Here is a 17,919-nt window from a genome sequence, read left to right on the forward strand (position 1 = left end):
CGAGGGAGATAAAGCAGCAATGGAAATAGGCTTTGGACAGAAGGAAAAGATGTGGCATGAGCTGTCGAAGGCAAGAGGAAAAGAGGGAGGCACCAGGTCCCCAGACTGCTGGGAGTGCTGGTACAGACCTTGAAAGGTCGCTATTCATCTTCCACGGAGTAATTTTAGGGCGTCATCTGCCAGGAAACAAGTTCTCAAACTTGGGACCCCAAATGTTGTTGGACTACAACTCCCATCTGCCACAGTTGCTGAAAATTGGGGCTTTGGACGGTACAGAGGATTATAGCTCCCCTCCCCCATGCCACAGTCCTGATCAGTGTTCCATGTCGCAGGGATTTCCAGATGTTGGTGACTACAACTCCCAGCATCCCCAGCTGCATTGGCCCTTTGCTGGGGACTATGGGAGTTGTAGTCAACAACATCTGGAAATCACTATTATTTATTTATTTGATTTGATTTATTTATTCGATTTCTACACCGCCCTTCTCAAAAATGGCTCAGGGCGGTTTACACAGAGAAATAAGAAATAAATAAGATGGCTCCCTGTCCCCAAAGGGCTCACAATCTAAAAAGAAACATAAGAGAGACACCAGCAACAGTCACTGGAGGTACTGTGCTGTGGGTGGAGAGGGCCAGTTGCTCTCCCCCTGCTAAATAAAGAGAATCACCACGTTAAAAGGTGCCTCTTTGCCAAGTTAGCAGGGGTCAGAGAAGTTACAGAGAAGTGTGGTCCTGATCCATGGGGGCCTGATCCAGCTGCTCTTTACTGGCTTTTTTTTTTTTTAAGGAGGAGCACACTAGCCCCACTGTCACACGTAAAGTAACATAGTTGGATCCTTTTGGAACAACCCATGCATTTGCTGTCTCAATATGCCCTACAGAATGGTGCCAGAAGGGTTGTGGAGCTCCCGAAGGGATGGAGCTCCATATGGTGGTGCATTTCACAAGCATGTGCAACCCCTTTGCATGCTACGCTGCAAACGTTGCCAGTGCCACCTTTCCCCCAGAAGCTACCTTTACACACGACAACATCCCACACATGCGCACTAACAGCGCAAACTGTCTGGCCAACTTTTAGTTTCTGGCTCTGTGTGCACTCTCAAGTTCCAAAAATCCACCAAGATGGCAGAATGGTACCCGTACCCAGGGCAGGCGTATGACCTCTGACTGGTTGGCAATCCTAACTCTGCATGTCCGAGGACAATGTCCGAGATCAGGGGTGTTTTCATACATAGCATTGAAAAGCCATGTTTGCCCCAACTGACCAGAATATTCATTTGCACCACAAATGCCTTCCTTCCGCTTTATCTCCCTCATTAATAATAATCAAACATGTTTATACTAATAGAATGGTTGAAAGATTACTGAAGGCTCACATATGAAAGGTATGCTTTATTTCCTAGACCTGCCAGCCCCTAATGGTGGACTAAGTATTTGAGATTGGCAGAGTCCTTTCCAAAGACGCCAGCAAGTAGTTTTTATCATAGTTTAGCTGTTTCCGAGCGGCCCAGGAATAGCATCTGCAAGCAAATATTTCTGTACGATCCTCCAAAGTGTTGGGAGCTCTCTCTGGTAAGAGACACCCTTCTATTACAGCAGAGTGCACAGAGGCAAAAACACAGCAGAGTCTGCCCAGGCATGCGTGTATGCTGAGAGCAAAAAGAAACTTGGAGCCAGTTCATAGTTTCAAATCAATATAAGGAGTCTTTATTGGAGAACTCCATTCTAGATAGGAAAGTGGAGAGATAGTATGTCTAATCTAGCTAGCTAGCTGGATGCAGATGGATGCATCTCTGTGCACACATGGTGCAGAGAGAGGCAAGTGTGTGTGTGTGAGGGAGAAGAAGAAAGAAGAAAGGAAGGAAGAGAGGCAGGCAGGCAGGAAGTCCCTAAGAGTAGCAATCTACATATCAAAGGGATAGTGTCAGAGCAGTAGAGAGAAGGGATGACCAATGTCTTGACCTCTCTAGCCTTCTGACTCACTAGTCTGTCCCCCTCTGTCATTGAGGCATGAGGCAGCGCAGAGTCCTTCACTTCCAACACAAAGAACAGAGTCTATGGCAGGAATGGCCAACCTGAGGATCTCCAGCTGTTGTTGGACTACGACTCCCATCAACCCCTGCCAGAATTTAGTGCAGCAATGGGTAATGGGATTGGTAGTTCAACACCGCCTAGAGAGCCTCAGGTTGGCCGTCCCTGGTCTAAGGGATGCCAGAGAATAGAAATAAAGTTGAATAGTAAGGTTTTGTAGCATGGGATCTATGGGCAGAATCCTGCTCCCTGCACAGAGATCCTGCCCAGCCCCGAGAAATCCCTGAAGAGCTAGTATCAGGACAAGTCTATCCAGGGTGAACTCCTTTCCTCCTAGGGCAGAGATCACTTAGCGTTCCCTGGGAAAGGTTCGTCAGGGGCCTGGTTGAAGTGGGCCATCAGGAAGACGCTAACTGTTCCGAAAATGAAGATAGAGGCCATGACGAGGAAGCAGACACGGTCGATGACCCTCCCCACCAGGATCCACTCCTCGTTCTCCTGCAAGGAAGCAAAGATCAGCAGGCTTCAGGGTCAAAAGGGTTAACAAGGCAGATGTGTACTAGAACAGCAGAAAGAGGGAGGAGAAAAGACGCTCTCCACAGAAGGGTCCCCGGGCTGCCCTGCTGTACCACCCTGGGCTCCCTAGGTCCTGCCTGGAGTCTCTCAAGAGAAGAGAGGGAGACCCCTTTTCCCCACACCCGACTGCAGCTAGGCACTTGACATGGAAGCAACCACACATTCTTCCCCCACTCAACTCAGTTGCCCTTCCTTCCTTCCATTGCCTCCCTTGTGTTGAAGTTTAGATTGCAAGCCTCTCAGGGCAGGAGCCTGTTTTTGCTGAACTTTGGAAAGCACCATGCATATTGATGGTCCTCTAGCAAGAAGATGGGGAGATGGAGAGAGGGATTGGGTGGGGTGGCATAGTGTACAAAACCCTACATCACTGTGTGTCTGGTAAAGGAAAGTCTCCCAGTTGTGGCAGTGACCTTAAAATTCAGTACACACAATGTTGTCATCATGTACTACCACCGTGTGAAGTTTTAAAGCTTCCTACTCAGCCATTCTAGTGTTAGAACATGGGGTACAAAAGGGAATGATACTCCTTTCAGACGTGGCAACAAATAAAGTTTTTATTAAATTGTATTTATTTATTTATTTATTTATTTATTTATTTATTTATTATTTCCTACAAACAGGGCATGAACAATGGTCAGAGTGGGGACTTCAATATCTGCACTTTTTGTAACTTTATGCCACAAAATAAGTAGTTTATAGCACTTTTTAAGTTTTTAAAACATTTCCAAAATTTCATTAAAAATCAAGGAGTTGACCAATTCCCTGCAAATTCAATGCACATAGTGCTCTCATCATGTACTCCCACCATGTGAAATTTTTAAGCTTTCTGCCAGGCCATTCCAGAATTGTTATTAAATGTTGTTTCATGTTGATGGGGGGGACCCAATTTGTCACAATTTCTAACTGAAAAATTTATTTAATTTTATTTATTTATTTGTGCACCACCCCAAACTTCAGTTTCTGGGTAAAACAATTTAAATATAAAACAATATAGAACAGAAATTAAAATCTTAGGACAATCTAAAACCACAAGTCTAGTTAAAAAACTTGGGTGAGTAAATGTGCCTTATATACTTTTTAAAAGTTTGTAAGAGATGGGGAGGCTTTTATTTCAGGAGGGAGCATGTTCAAGTCTTGGGGCAGCAAAAGAGAAGGCCTGTCCCGTGTATCCACCAGACAAGCTGGTGGCAACTATAGATGAACCTCTCCAGATGATTTCAATGGGTAGTGGAGCTTATGGTGAAGAAGGCATTCCCTTAAATACCCTGGGCCTAAGCTGTTTAGGGCTTTATAGGTTATAACCAGTACCTTGTATTTTGCCCAGAAGCTTATTGGTAGACAGCGTAGTTCTTTTAATATAGGAGTAATATGGTCCACAAACCATGGAAGGCTGGAGACAGGACTATAGTTGCTTAACTCTGAGGGATCCAATACAGGGTTCTTCAGAAGCGGTCTAATGATTGCCTCCTTAAAACAGGAAAGCATCTTGCCCTCCCTCAAAGAAGCATTTATATTTACCAGGCCTTCTACAACAATCCCCCTGCCAGATATAATAAGCCATGTCGGACAAGGGTCAAGAGAACAAGTGGTAGGCTCAGCCGCACCACTCCATGAAGCTTATCCCAGATGTCACAAACTGAAACAGATCCAGCCTAACCACATAAGAGGAATTGCTGGACACCTCCACATTAGACTTCTGCAATAACTGTGCAGTCTGAAGCTAATTTGGCCCCCAAACGAGAGATTTTTATCTAAAAAGAACTCATTAAAAACATCACAATGGGTAACTGATGGTTCCAAATTCTGATTCAAGGGAGGAGGGGCATGTACTAGCCCTCTCACAACCCTGAATAACTCCACTGGATGTGAGCTTGAAGATGTAATATGGGCAGAAAAGAATCACTTATTTGCTGCACAGGTCTTTTTTAGTCTATTTTGGAATCTATTTTGGAATCAGATTCAATATGAGTCTTTCTCCACTTGCGCTCCAGTCATATACCTTGCCACTTCATCTCCTGTAGTTCTTCCATATACCAAAGGGCCAATTTTGAAGTGGGTCAGTGAGGATGCTTAGGAGTGATCATGTCTACTGCCCTGGTGAGTTTGCTGTTCCCGTTCTCCACCAGGACATCAGCAGAATCACCGGCAGAGCCAACACTAAATCGTTCCAAGGCTTCTTGGAATCCTATTGGATCCAATACCCTTCTTGGGTGGACCATCCTAATAGGCCCCTCATCCCTGTGAAGGTGGGATGTGTTTGTGAGGTAGTCCATCCATAACAATGGGGAAATCACAGGAGTCCCCACCCATGGAACATCACCCTGATCAGAGTAAAAGACCAGATCAACTGTGTGTCCAGCAAGATGTGTCAGTCTCAAGATTGGTTTGGGATAGGCCCATAATTGTCATGGCTGCTGTGAACCCCTGAGCCACCCCGAACAAATTGGTCTCCAAGTGAACATTTGAGTCTCCCACCATAAGCCTGAGGGACTCCAACACCAAGCCTGAAACCAAGTCTGTCAGCTCAGTTAGGGACTCAACGGGGTGACTGGTACATCAACAAAAGTCTCAGTCTATCCCTGGTCCCCAAACACCTTCAGTATAGTCAGACACTTCAACAGGGATCCTGATAAAGGAGATGTTATTCTATAGACCACAGCCACTCCACCTCCCCGCCCACGTCCTCTCACATGCTCCTCAACAGAGTACCCTGGAGGGAGAAGCTGGGACCAGACTGGGCCACCAGACTCCCGCAACCAAACTCTGATATATATACCAGGTCAGCCACTTCATCCATAATCAGATCATGGATGATTTATGATTTATTCTGGACTGACCTTGCATTACAAAGGAGCAAGGTGAGTCTCTATGGGTAGTTGGTACTGCTCCCCAAGGTTAAAGAGATGGCAGGACAGCTGGAAGGGGAAACTACTATTAAATTTCTAATTTCCTGCCCCCATGAAATGGCCTGCAGACCTGCCAATGTTATTTCTTCTATTCCCCACCACCACCATATTCAAAGGACACATCTCCTGTCTCCCCATCTCTAGACAAGCCTAGACACATTGTAGACTGTCATAGCTACTACCAGAGCCAGAGGAGGATGGGGGAGTTCAGTGGGGTGAATCCTTGACGGTAAGGGATTCAAAGTAGGCTGCCACCATCCACTTTATTTTAATGTGGGACAAACCACTCTCTCCGTATAAGGTTCCTGGAGGGTAAAATGACAAAATTCTCCCTAGAAAGGGCTGAGCATTCCTAGGCCACCAGAGGCATGTGATAAGACAGACCTAACATGTAGAGTAGCACACTTCGCCAACAAGGGTTTATTATTAAATTAAAAGAAAAACAATAGTATGCAATAAGAACAACTATCTCTTCATAAAGCAGATAGTAAGAGAGATAAGTTTTCATTAACCAGGCAACTCAGATTCAAGCTATACAATAAAGAAAAATAACTTCCCTCATGCATCTAACTGGACTGGCTCCTATCATATTACCCACAGGCAGGGATCTTCCCACTGTCTCCAGCCTCCAGGCTGTGGCCTCCCATTTCCCCAGCAGCTTCTCAGCCAGTTGCTTCCTCAGGGCACTCTTGGGACAGAACAAACAAACAGAACAAAGCTTTCTCTTCTGCTACAGGTGGCTGTGAGTGTAGTTCCTTCCCAGTCCTCTGGATTGGTCCTTCCCTTCCCGGGGCTTTTTTCCTTATTAGGAAAGACCCACCCTCCCAGCAGTTGCTCTAAGAGAGGCCTGATCCTCCCTCAAAGCCTTCCCAACACTATACAGACTAATCTCACCCAAGACTCAGACAACAGAAGCCATCTAACAGGGGTGGAGCCACCATTGTGCGAACAGGTTCAAAGAACCTGGGCCACCAATAGAAAAGGCACATCGCGGGATGGGGTGGGGGGTGGCTCGGGCTCCAGAAGAGCCCTGAGTGAACTGCCCACACCCGGGCTCCAGAGACCCCCTGTCCTTTTCAGGCAGCGCTTGTGGCCTGACAACATCTCTCTCCCTTTCTCTCCCTCGCTGGAGGAAGAGAAAGGGAATACATGCTGTCAGGCAGCAAACACTGCCTGAAATGACAAGGGAAGAGCTCGCTTAGGTGATCTCAAGCCCGGGCCATGCCCACTTTGCGCATGACATCATGCGCATAGGACATCGCTAGAGAGGCCACCGGGCGGGACTGGACCCAGGCTGCCATTTGGCTGGCTCTGCGCCTGCTATCTAAGCGACAGCTTCAGCTTCTTATACAACCATGAGAGAACATCCTCTGCCCCAGCCCTCAGTCCCACACTCAAGGCCCACCGGTTTAGGCAGCTGCCTACTGATGGCCACGCTGTGCTTCTGGCATGCCTCCTTCCCTATAAGCCCCAGACACCCAGAGCCTCCCTTCTCACGAGAGACTCTTCGATTTGGCTGATGGTAATTAATGCCCGCAGGGGCAGCTAATCAGGCAATCAGGAAAGGACGGCCACAGCTCCAAAGAAGGCAGCTGAGCAAGAGCAGAGCAGAGCTGATCCTCCGGCTGGGCAAGAGGGGTGGGAGGCACTCCTCAATCTCCCAGTCCCAATGGAGGAGACTAGCTGGCAAAGTCCAAGCCTCTTCCCTTACTCTCCAGTCCTCTGACAAAACCCAACTATACAATTTTTTTAAAAAAAATATGCTCATTCCAATTCATTTTTTTTAAAAAATGTCGGATCATATCACGCCAGTTCCAATGTTTTTTCTCGTGCACAGGCCTATTGTTATTATATCTTATTGGGAAGAATTTTAGAGATTCTAGCAATGACTTCTGGGGAAGCATGGGTGACTCCCTGTGAGCACTGTAAGATATTCCCTTTAGAGGATGGGGCTGTAGCTGAGTGGGAGAGCATCTCTTTGCATGCAGAAGGCTCCAAGTTCAATCTCTGGCAGCATTACAAGGTAGGGCTGGCACAGACTCCTGCCTGAAACCTTGGAGAGCTGCTGCCAGTCAGTGTTGACAATACTGAGCTAGACAGACCAAAGGTCTGACTCAGGTTGGCAATTTCCTATGTTCCTACATCTGCCACAGAGAACTTGGACACATGCACACGGACACACACACATCCTAGAATGACGCTTACGCTGTCAAAGTCATTCTTCTCTTTCAATGTCTTGGCGATATGGTTGCAGGCATCAACACAGGCCCGGATCTCTGGCGCTGCATGATGCAGACTATTGCAAAAGTCCTGGGGACATCCATTCTCTAAACCTCCTCCTGGGGATGGGGGGAAAAATTGGGAAATATCAATGATGTAGAGGAAGAACCAGGAGGTCTTACCCAGCATCTGAGCAGCTTTATGCCTCACCCGAAATCCTGTGTAGGAGACAGTAGGAGAGTCAAGTAACACTATGCCAGCAGTTTGCAAACACTGGTCCAAGGTTCACCAGTGGCCTACAGTGCAAAGTGACCCCCGGGACCCTGATGATTTCTAACAGAGAAAAGGTGCTAAAGAGCTGGACATTCTCCACCACATGCGGAAGAGGCAACCCACTAAAAACTGAAAAGCAGCTTGTCTCTTTAGCACTGCAAATGGCTACAGCAGAAATTTCAGATAAAGCCCTGGTGTGTATCATTCTATTTGTGCACACAAATAGCCTCACTGGATTGCGGCCAACAAGAGCAACTTTAGCAGTTGCAGTTTCATCCGGAAAACTTTCAAGTATCCTCTCATATGGTGGCTGCCAGGTAAGAGAATGTGGTACTTGGCACAGAGTGAGCAAATTGAATTCGTGTGATCAGTGGTGCTGGCCCCTGACATTTTGAAGCCTGCAGCAGAGCACCAAATGCCTCCCTCTCCTCCCTCTTTTTGGCCCTATCCCTTCCTTCTTTCAAATTCCTCCCCCTTCCTTCCTTTTCTATTAAGAAGGGAAGAGGAAAAGCCATGTGGTGAGGCCATTTCTCCTTTCTTCCTCTGCAGTCCTCTGTGGATGAGAGGACGGGAGGCTAGATGGGCTGCCATGCTGCCCCTGGGAATACGCCACCTGAAATGGTCCACTTCACTCTGCTTCATAGTAGGGCCGGCCCTGAGTATGATCCTTAATATAACCAAATTTGTGAACCACTGCTCTGTGCCTCTAGAGTGGCTGGAGCCATACTCACTGATAGCACCCACACTTGGCAGGCATAGCGTCCCAAATGCAATCCATGGCATCTATTCTCCACTTGCAAGCTGATGTTGCCAACGTCCCCACCCCGCAAGAAACATCTCTGTCTCAGGTGTCACAAGACCCTTGTTTTTGCTGCAACGGGATATCCTCTTCGATGCATTGAACAGAAAGGAATACTATTTTTCATCCAGTAATAATAACCGTCCTGAGACCTTGGGTTAGGGCGGTATAAAAATGTGCTAGATAAATAAAAAATAAATAAAAATAATAATAGAAGCAATTGCTGTGATAATAAATTAATCCCACCGATCAGTTTGCAAACCTCCTTGCTGGGCAGTTTGGCATCAGTAGGAAAAGGGATTTTCAGGCAAGACCCAGCTCCTATAACAGGCATATTGTTCTGTTGAGCACAGCGAAGAGATGCACATTTCTCCAAGTTTTGCTTGACAAGCTGAAGATGCTTGATTAATAAATGCTGCCGAGTAGCGCTAATCCAAGCAGCTGGAATCAATGTCTCTCTCAATGGCTACTGGTCTGGTGGCTACTGTATAGGCTACCTCCAGCTTCAGAGGCAGGATGCCTCTGAATACCAGTTGCAGGGGAGCAACAGCAGGAGAGAGGGCATGCCTTCACCTCTTGTCTGTGGACTCCCCAGAGGCATCTGGTGGGCCACTGTGGGAAACAGGATGCTGGACTAGATGGGCATTCTTGGGCCTGGAACTCCCAGGCTTACCCCCTGGCATCTTCAGGTAGGATTGGGAGATTCTTCTTCCTGTGATTTTGGAGAGCTACCGCCAGTCAGTGTAGACAATACCGAGCTAGATGGACCAGGATCTGACTCAGTATAAGGCGGCTTCCCATGTCCCTGTGATGTTGCTTTGGGGCTAGTACTGCCTGCTGTGTGCTTGCTTCTGCACCCTTGGGATATCCTGCCCATCTCTAAATAAATGAATGATAACCAAAAGCCGCCAAAAGGCTCCAGAGCTCCCCTCTGACCTTTGAAGGCTGCTGAGAGCATCCTATTCCCCACCTACCCCTCCTCTCCTCCACAACAAGCCCAAATCTGCTCCACAGCAACTCACTTATCTTTGCCAGGAAGATCTTCATCAGGCCGTCACGCTCCTTCTGCCTTTCAAAGAGGAGCTCGCTCCGGGCCTTCCACAGCATGTACTCTTCGGCTTTGGCCATGAGTCCCAGAGAGCTCCGGCGACGGATAAGCCGAGGCCCTGGGGGGGCGTCGTCACTGTGCGGCATGTGCATGCGCAAGTAATAGGGCACCAGGTGCAGGAAAATCTGGGGAGGTGAGAGTGGAGAAGAAACGCCAGCGGTGACACTGTGGTGACTTGGCAGAGGGAAAGAAAGCCCTACCCGTGGGCCAGGTTTGCTGGGATCTGCTGGAGGTACATCTGGGGCACCTTTAAGGATGGCAGAAGCCCTAATCAGATAACAAGGCTATTCTCACGATTGATCCCAGGGCAAGAGGAAGGCTGGGAGGAAGGCAGGGACAATCTTCCTTCCCCCCCAGATGATCCATGTTGGTTGGTGGGACGCACGGATCGCATACCCACATGATCTCCCAAGGCTGGAACAATGCATCCTGGCCTCTGGCTATCCCACAATGCACCATCCAATAAGCACAGTACACTGGGGAATCCTTCATGAATCAGGCAGTCTAGGCACCCAACTCTGTGTGCGCTTGGGCGGTGTGCAGCCCGGAAACACACATGACCCTGGCGCTGGGGTTAAGCGTGTGTACTTGTGCCTTTACTCTTGGCGAAAATAAAGGGTAAAAAGTCAAGCTAGCTGCAAGGGCAATGCTGGGATTGGGATCGATGCCGGTACTCCACCAAGCAGCTAAACCCAGGCGGGGCTGCCCTAGCCCACGTTGGGCTGATTGTGAGAACAGCCTTAATATGTTGGATGAGTGTACAGATGTCTATATGTTGGTACATGTTTTTGTGTAAATGATAGTATCTGTGTTCGTTTTCAAAAGCTTGGGTACAGACCTGTCAAATAGATAGGATGCGTAATGCTGGACCCGTGTTCAGCATAACATGTGAATAAGTATACCTGTGTACAGATCTGTACCTGTGTACTCTGTACACTTCTTGCGTGGGTGTTGAACATGATGTGTGAATACAGCTAGAGTAGGAGGCAAACTAGGGCTATTACTCAACTGGACAAATCTTAGTCAATTAATCACAGGGTTTTAGTCAATCTAGCAATCTAGCCAGCATGGTGTAGTGGTTAGAGTGCTGGACTAGGATTGGGGAGACCCAAGTTCAACTCCCCATTCAGCCATGAGACTTGCTGGGTGACTCTGGGCCAGTCACTTCTCTCTCAGCCTAACCTACTTCACAGGGTTGTTGTGAGGAGAAACCTAAATATGTAGTACACTGCCCTGGGCTCCTTGGAGGAAGAGCGGGATATAACAAATGTTAAAATAAAAATAAAATAAATTTACATAATTCTGCAGAGAGATAGAAAAAAAATTGTTCTGAAGCAAGAAGCAGACTGCCTTTACTTTTAAAGGATGTGCCCATGTGTTGAATGTCTGAGTCCAGGCATTCCTTAGTGCATGAGCAGGGGCTGCATCAAGCATCCGTCAAGACAGGCAGCAGTCAGAGGACCCTCCAAGTGGCCAAGGCGGGACCCTCCCCACTTACCTTCCGGACTTGCTTGGACATGGAGTGGGTATTGGGGGTCCTCAGAGACACGTTGAGTACAATCACAGCATTCACAACTATGACGATGGTGACCACCAAGAGGAAAGTTAAGTACCTTTGGGGAGAAGAATCGCATGCTGGTTAGCAGCCCCACCTTTGTCTGTCTGCCCCGCCCTGGGCCCCAAGCTCCTTTCAGCATCTGGAGATCCTACTTCGCACCTACTGTAGAGTTGAAATTCAGACTTCCACCAGAAAATCCAGACTTGCACCTCAGTTACCCCTTCCAAGTGAGCAAAGAGACATCTTTTGAAGTGGCGATTCTCTTATATTTAGCAGAGGGAGAGCGACTGGCCCTATCCGACCCCAGCACAGCATCCCTCCAGTGCTATTTTAGATTGTGAGCCCTTTGGGGACAGGGGACCATCTTATTGATGTATTTTCCTACGTAAGGCACTTTGAGAACTTTGGCTGAAGAGGAGTACATAAATATTTGTCGTAGTATTAGTAGTAGAAGCCTCACCACTGTCACAGAGCCTCACCTCTGCCCCAGTTCCCTGTGCATAAAATGGGGTGATAAATTCCCTCTCACACACAGGGCTGCTGTTAAGTACTGTTAAGAATAAAGCCCATAAATGATGCACTGTTGTAATTGTATCAGGAAAAGCTGACCACTGCCACGTATTGTTGATTTTTTGGCTGGATCTTCAGTTGAAGGCATGATTCCAGAAACGCTTCTTCTGGTCTCCATGCTTCTTGCCTCCAAGAAGAGGCAAGGTTTTGTTTTCCATTTGTGTTTGTGTCCCAGCTACATCCCTGCTTCCTGCTTCCTCCAGGCACCTGTTCTACAGGGGTAGAGCACTTGGTAATGAGCCACGAAGCATCCTTTAACCCCTAACAGTGGCTCTACAAGTTCACCCCTCTTATGCCCCCAGCTAGGGGTGTGCAAATAGGTTTGACCCTGAACCTGTTCGAGGTCAAATCGGTTTGTTTCGACCGTTTGGGGTCGAACTGAACCCCCCCCCAGTTCGGTCCAAACTCAGACCGAACACGCCCCCCCCACCGACGGTTCGGGGGTTTGCGATTTAAAAATAATAATAATAATAATAATAATAATAATAATAATAATAATAATAATAATATTTTTTTACCTCTAGCCCCGTTGGGGGGCTTCCTCTAGGCTGCCGTGTGTGTGTGTGTGTGTGTGTGTGTGTCCGTGAAGGTTCCCCCTCCCCCCCCAGCCTCAATCATAACCCTCTCCGGCTGAACTGGCTGGTTCTTCGGGCCTCCATAGATCGGCATGGCAGCCATTTTGCCCAACTCCGCACATGCACAAATGGCCTCTGTGAGGCCTGGTATGGCCCAGGGCCACGCAGAGGCCATTTGTGCATGTGTGGTGGCCATTTAAAAAAAAAAATCCCCGGGTAGGGCTTTCTTTTCCTCTGCCAAGTCACCACAGTGTCACTGCTGCCGTTTCTTCTCCACTCTCACCTCCCCAGATTTTCCTGCATCTGGTGAATCACCCGAAATTGTTCGTTTCGGGCACAGATCGTTCTGTGCCCGAAATTTTTTGCACATCCCTAGTGGTAACAAAAAGCATAGTAAAATTTGTGTGTGTGTGTGCCCATGCGCCACAATTGAACATCATCGTAAATTTTTTTTTAAAGGTTTTGTAAATTGTGGATGATGCAAGTCATTTGATGGTACTAGAGAAAGACATGCTGTTCTGGTAGCTCCAGGTCTTAACACTCACATCAGTTTGGGAGGATGAATACAACTGAAGGAAGCCCGGGCGGGTGTACAGCTGGGGGAGTCCATCATGTGACTTGCTTCTGGGGTGCCCCCCAAGGCAGTGGGCCCCCAGACAACTATCTCCCCTTGCCCTATTATAGTTACGCCCCTGGGAGGGCCTTCAGTTTGGTGCGTTGCCACGCCCTCCCAAAACCTTCTAGAAGGCAGGTTCAGGAAGACTCCACCTGCAGAGAGATTATGTCCTTGTGACACAGGGCAGGTTGAAGCCACCGTGCATGCCCCTTTTACAGAGATAGTCGCGCCAACTTCATCCTGCCAGCACTCCTCAAGTACCCTGGTCGCTCAAGTAAATTCTATTCCTTTCTGCTGCTCTTGGATGAAGACCCCACCATCACACACAATACTGCAAAGTTCTGTGCCTCCACGTGTAGAATCCACAGGGCCGTGACAGCTCCCGCCTAGAGGGACCGTGAGCTGAACCTACAAAATCCAGTCTTCGCCTCAGCTCTCACGCAAGCTATTGTAACCTCCTTTTAATTGCATACTTTTAATTTTTCTTATGTACCTTTAAACGCTCTTAATTATTTTTAATGATTTTTTACGTACTCTTATATGCAGAGCCCTTCTGGGACACGGTTTACTAGGATGCAGACTTCTCTCTTGTAGAAAGTCTCAGTTCTATTTTAAATCCTTTCAGTTTTCTTCCACCTTCTGACTACCCTACACTTTTATAACTTCATAACTGTAGTTTTATATTTTATATTGTATCTCCCACCCCCTGCTTGCATCTCGTGTATTTTATTGCTCTTATGCTGGTCTAAGACCAAAATAGAGGTGATTGATTGATTGATTGAATAACTGAGAGGCTGTTCTGGTTTTTTTCCTTTCATTTGCAGACTCACGCTGCACCTTTGCTGCTGCTGTGTGCCATTGCACTTAATTTTTTTGTTTTTGTAGGCTGCTGTGTTGACTTCTGTCTGGTGCCCAGCCGGCCAGGCTCTCTCTGTTTCCCTTTCCCCCTGGGTTCTTTTGATTTTGACTTTTGGGGTGGGTAGGTGCCTGACTGGTACCCACCTGCCCTCCCCCCCCTCAACAAGTGCCTCTTAGAGCAACACCTGCTAGACTCCAGCCAAAGACAATGGAAGCCCCCAGCCAAAGATGCCAGAAGGTGGGCAGCTCCCCTGCCCTGCCTTGGTCAGGTTATAGAACTTAGAGTACTTTAAATAGGGCCTAGTTTGCCAAAGGGAGGGATTTGGGATTTAGTCGGACTGTAGGGGGGTGGGATATTGATTGATTGATTGATTGATTGATTGTTAAATTTATATACCGCCTTTCATTAAAACAATCCCAAGGCGGTTTACAGCAAAATTTAAAAACAAGATTGTAAAAAAGACACAATTAAAATAATAAGCTAAAAAAGTACAAAGAGCAGCAGCAGAGACAATCACATAAAAGCCCTGGTAAAAAGCCACGATTTGACATGCTTTCTAAAAACTGTGATGGAGACAGAGGAGCAAATGGCCACCGGCAGAGCATTCCAGAGTCTGGGGGCAGCCACAGAGAAGGCCCTGTCCCGCGTGCATGGCAGCCGAGCCTCCCTCATGGTCTGCTCCCAGAGCAGAGCCCCCTCAGATGACTTCGTCAAGCGGGCAGCAACCCTTAGGAGCAGGAGGTCCCTCAGGTATCCTGGGCCCAAACCGTTAAGGGCTTTAAAGGTCAAAACCAGCACCTTGAATTTTGACAGAGCTGCACTGGCTACCAGTTTTTTTCTGGGTCCACAGAAACAAACTGGTAGCCAGTGCAACTCTTTCAAAATGGGTGTGATGTGCTCCAACCGGGTAGCTCCAGATAAAACCCTAGCTGCCGCATTTTGAACTAGCTGCAGTTTCCAGTTATTCTTCAAGGGCAGCCCCACGTAGAGCATGTTACAGTAATCCAGCTGTGACATGACTAAGGCATGGGTAACCGTGGACAGATCTGCCTTCTCGAGAAAGGGACGCAGCTGGTGCACTAGCCGAAGCTGTGCAAAGGCACCCCTGGCCACCACCTCCACTTGAGCTTCCAAAAGCAGAGCCAAGTCCAGCAATAACCCCAAGCTGCATACTTGCTCCTTCAAGGGAAGTGCAACCCCATCCAAAATAGGTAAAAACTGGGAAGAGCAGAAGGTTCCAAGTTCCCTCCCTGGCAGCATCTCCAAGATAGGGCTGAGAGAGATTCCTCCCTGCAACTTGGAGAAGCCGCTGCCAGTCTGTGAAGACAATTCCAAGCTAGATAGACCAATGGTCTGACTCAGTATATGGCAGGTTCCTATGTTCCTATCTATTAGTAGATAGAATTAGATTTAGCTTTAGATTAAACAGACAAATGTTTAAAAGAGCATTATCACTGCTGGTAAATAATCCTTTGAAGGATACCAGCCAGACACTTTAAGCCTCTTTTCCCTATAGACAGAAAACAGTACTGGACATGCTTACTTTCCAATGAGTGGCACGTCCTGGGACGTTTCAGGGACCTTTTTTGCAATCAGGAAGAGGAAGACAGTCTGGGCAAGAAGGACATTGATAGAAACAGTGCACTTCTGTCCACCAGCTGCAGAGGCACAAAAAGCAAGAGATCAATGCCAGCGGAAGGACACAGTCAGCAGGGACTGGAGAACAATAAGAAAAGTCCTGTGTATTGCTTCATGCCAGCAGGCCAGCTCTGTCCCAAATAGTCCAACCACAAGAATGTCCAGTTCCTTTGAAACTTGGGCTCCGAGGGCATGCAGGAATATCAGTTACCGCCTTCTGGGGCAGCAACTCTGACATTCTGGGATTTAGAATTGGCACCAGAGAAGGCGACCATAAGCCCAGGCCTGTCTCCCATTCAGTGCCTTGTCTCTTTGCTGCCACCTATGGCTTTTGCAGATGGCAAACTACTGCAGGATCTCCAAAACTTTAGCACAAGTTCCAAGCATATTCTGACTCCCTGTACACATGCTTCCATGCTCCTTCTGAGCAATTTCACTCTCTGTACACATATTGAGCAGGGACCTTACATGATTTTGGCAGTGCCACCTGCCAGCCAACTCCTGCATTCAAAAAAAGACCCACACCCTTTTCATTACTACATTTATGACAACCGGGGGAAAGGCTGGGTTCTTCTCTGAATACAAAAGCTGACAGCTGGGCGCTTTCCAGATTACCCGCTGTTCAGCAGTAGTTTACTTCAGCATGGCAGAATCGTTTGAGAATCTATATATATACTATGCTAAGGTTGTACGTGGCAAGCCCTGCCCACACAGCGCTTTACTAATCAGAGGTAACAGAGCAGAAGCACCGTGGTGATTGGGTAGTGGGGATTCCATATGCAGATAGGGAAGAGAAGCAGATAAGAGGAGAGTGAGCAAGCGAGCGGCAGGGAGGGGGCGGCTGAGAGTGCGTGGCTAACACTGAGCAATAAAGCAGCCAGGAGCTGTGGCGGGGGGCAAGGAGAACAACAAAGTCCTAGAGCAGTGATGCTCTGTGCGGGTTCAACTAGTCATTTTAAAAATGTAAATAGAGGCCGTTGCGCAAAGCCACCAGCAGGGGGCAGTCTTTTCTAGCTTGCCGAATCTCCCAGCAACGGGGAAATACAGCTAATGTTTTACAATGTTTTAGGACTGTAACGCAGCAATAAAACATGAAAGAAGGCATCGGAAATGTGAACGGCACCTTTCTGGCAGCGCAAGGACTGCAATGCTGAAACACAGGCAGTATGGAAGGACACTTAATGGACACACTGCAACACTGTTGCAGTGACCAATTGGGAGACTGCCCTGGTGGCACTTCAGTAATCATGCAAGGTCCCTGCTCAGCATGTGGACAGAGGAGAAGATTGTGCTTGGAAGCTGTGCAGAAGCTTGCAGCAGCAGCAGAGGTGCAGCTAGGTAATTTTGGAGCCTGGACCTAAAGGCCTTTGGAGCACACACACCTGCCCGCTGCAAGTTAAGCACCCTACACACACACACAACATGCTACATGCAGTATTTTTAACATGTGTGTTCTTGAGGGCACAAACAGCAACTGAACTCACAAAAATGTAAGAATATAAAACAGGTATATTTATGTAAATATGCATCAGCAGAAACATTTCAACATGCAACTTAACATATGCCCATCCCACATCTTTCTTTCCCCACTCCCCACTCTGTCTCTAAAGCAGAGGTCACATTTGGCCACCTAGCACAGGACGGGCTGGTGGCATGGTGAGCCCACCACCTGGGACAAATCAAAGAGGATTTGGGGGCCCCCAGGAGGTGTGGAGGCCCTGGACTTCCACCCGTAAGTCCAGGGGTAGGAGCGCCTCTGAGCAGCATGTGTACAGGGAGTAAGATTTCACTTGGAATTTGTGCAGATTATTGCTTATTATTCCCATCTGGAAATGGCCCTGACGGAAGGAGAGGGTAGTTGTTGTTGGTCCTGATAGGGTCAGAAGCCATGGTTCCCAGCCTGGACTTCTGACTTCTGGGATCATTATATAATTTCAACTCTCAAAAGCCAAGTCAGGATGTTTCTTGCTCCTGTTGCCTGGCCTGTGCTCCAGGCTTCACTTTCCAGCTTCCACCCTCTTTTGCCTGCTCCCTGCTGTGCTACAGAATAGAACATTTCCACTGCTTCCTGCTTCCACTGCCTGACCATTGACTAGGTTCTGATGGGACTGATTGATCAAGGTACCCGTTGCCTCGCTGCTTGTTGGCCGCCTGGGTCCAGAGAGGGGCTGAACATCTTTCCCCACCGGC

At 47.9% G+C, this 17,919-nt stretch overlaps 1 protein-coding gene across 3 annotated transcripts in view; it reads right to left on the reverse strand.

Annotated features, from left to right (window-relative positions):
* Positions 1-1,677: 1,677 nt before the first annotated feature.
* CHRNG (cholinergic receptor nicotinic gamma subunit) overlaps positions 1,678-17,919 on the reverse strand; it is a 47,577-nt gene continuing 31,335 nt past the window's right edge. For all 3 annotated transcript variants that reach the window (XM_053312279.1, XM_053312277.1, XM_053312278.1), the window contains 5 exons: positions 15,635-15,749; positions 11,412-11,526; positions 9,828-10,038; positions 7,719-7,852; positions 1,678-2,529 (listed from right to left, as the gene is read on the reverse strand). In XM_053312279.1, coding sequence (XP_053168254.1) covers positions 2,377-2,529; positions 7,719-7,852; positions 9,828-10,038; positions 11,412-11,526; positions 15,635-15,749 — 728 coding nt within the window. In that variant the 3' untranslated portion in view covers positions 1,678-2,376. The remainder of the gene's footprint in view (positions 2,530-7,718; positions 7,853-9,827; positions 10,039-11,411; positions 11,527-15,634; positions 15,750-17,919) is intronic.

This window comes from Hemicordylus capensis, chromosome 3, assembly GCF_027244095.1.
Source record: "Hemicordylus capensis ecotype Gifberg chromosome 3, rHemCap1.1.pri, whole genome shotgun sequence".
Classification (NCBI taxonomy): Eukaryota; Metazoa; Chordata; class Lepidosauria; order Squamata; family Cordylidae; genus Hemicordylus; species Hemicordylus capensis.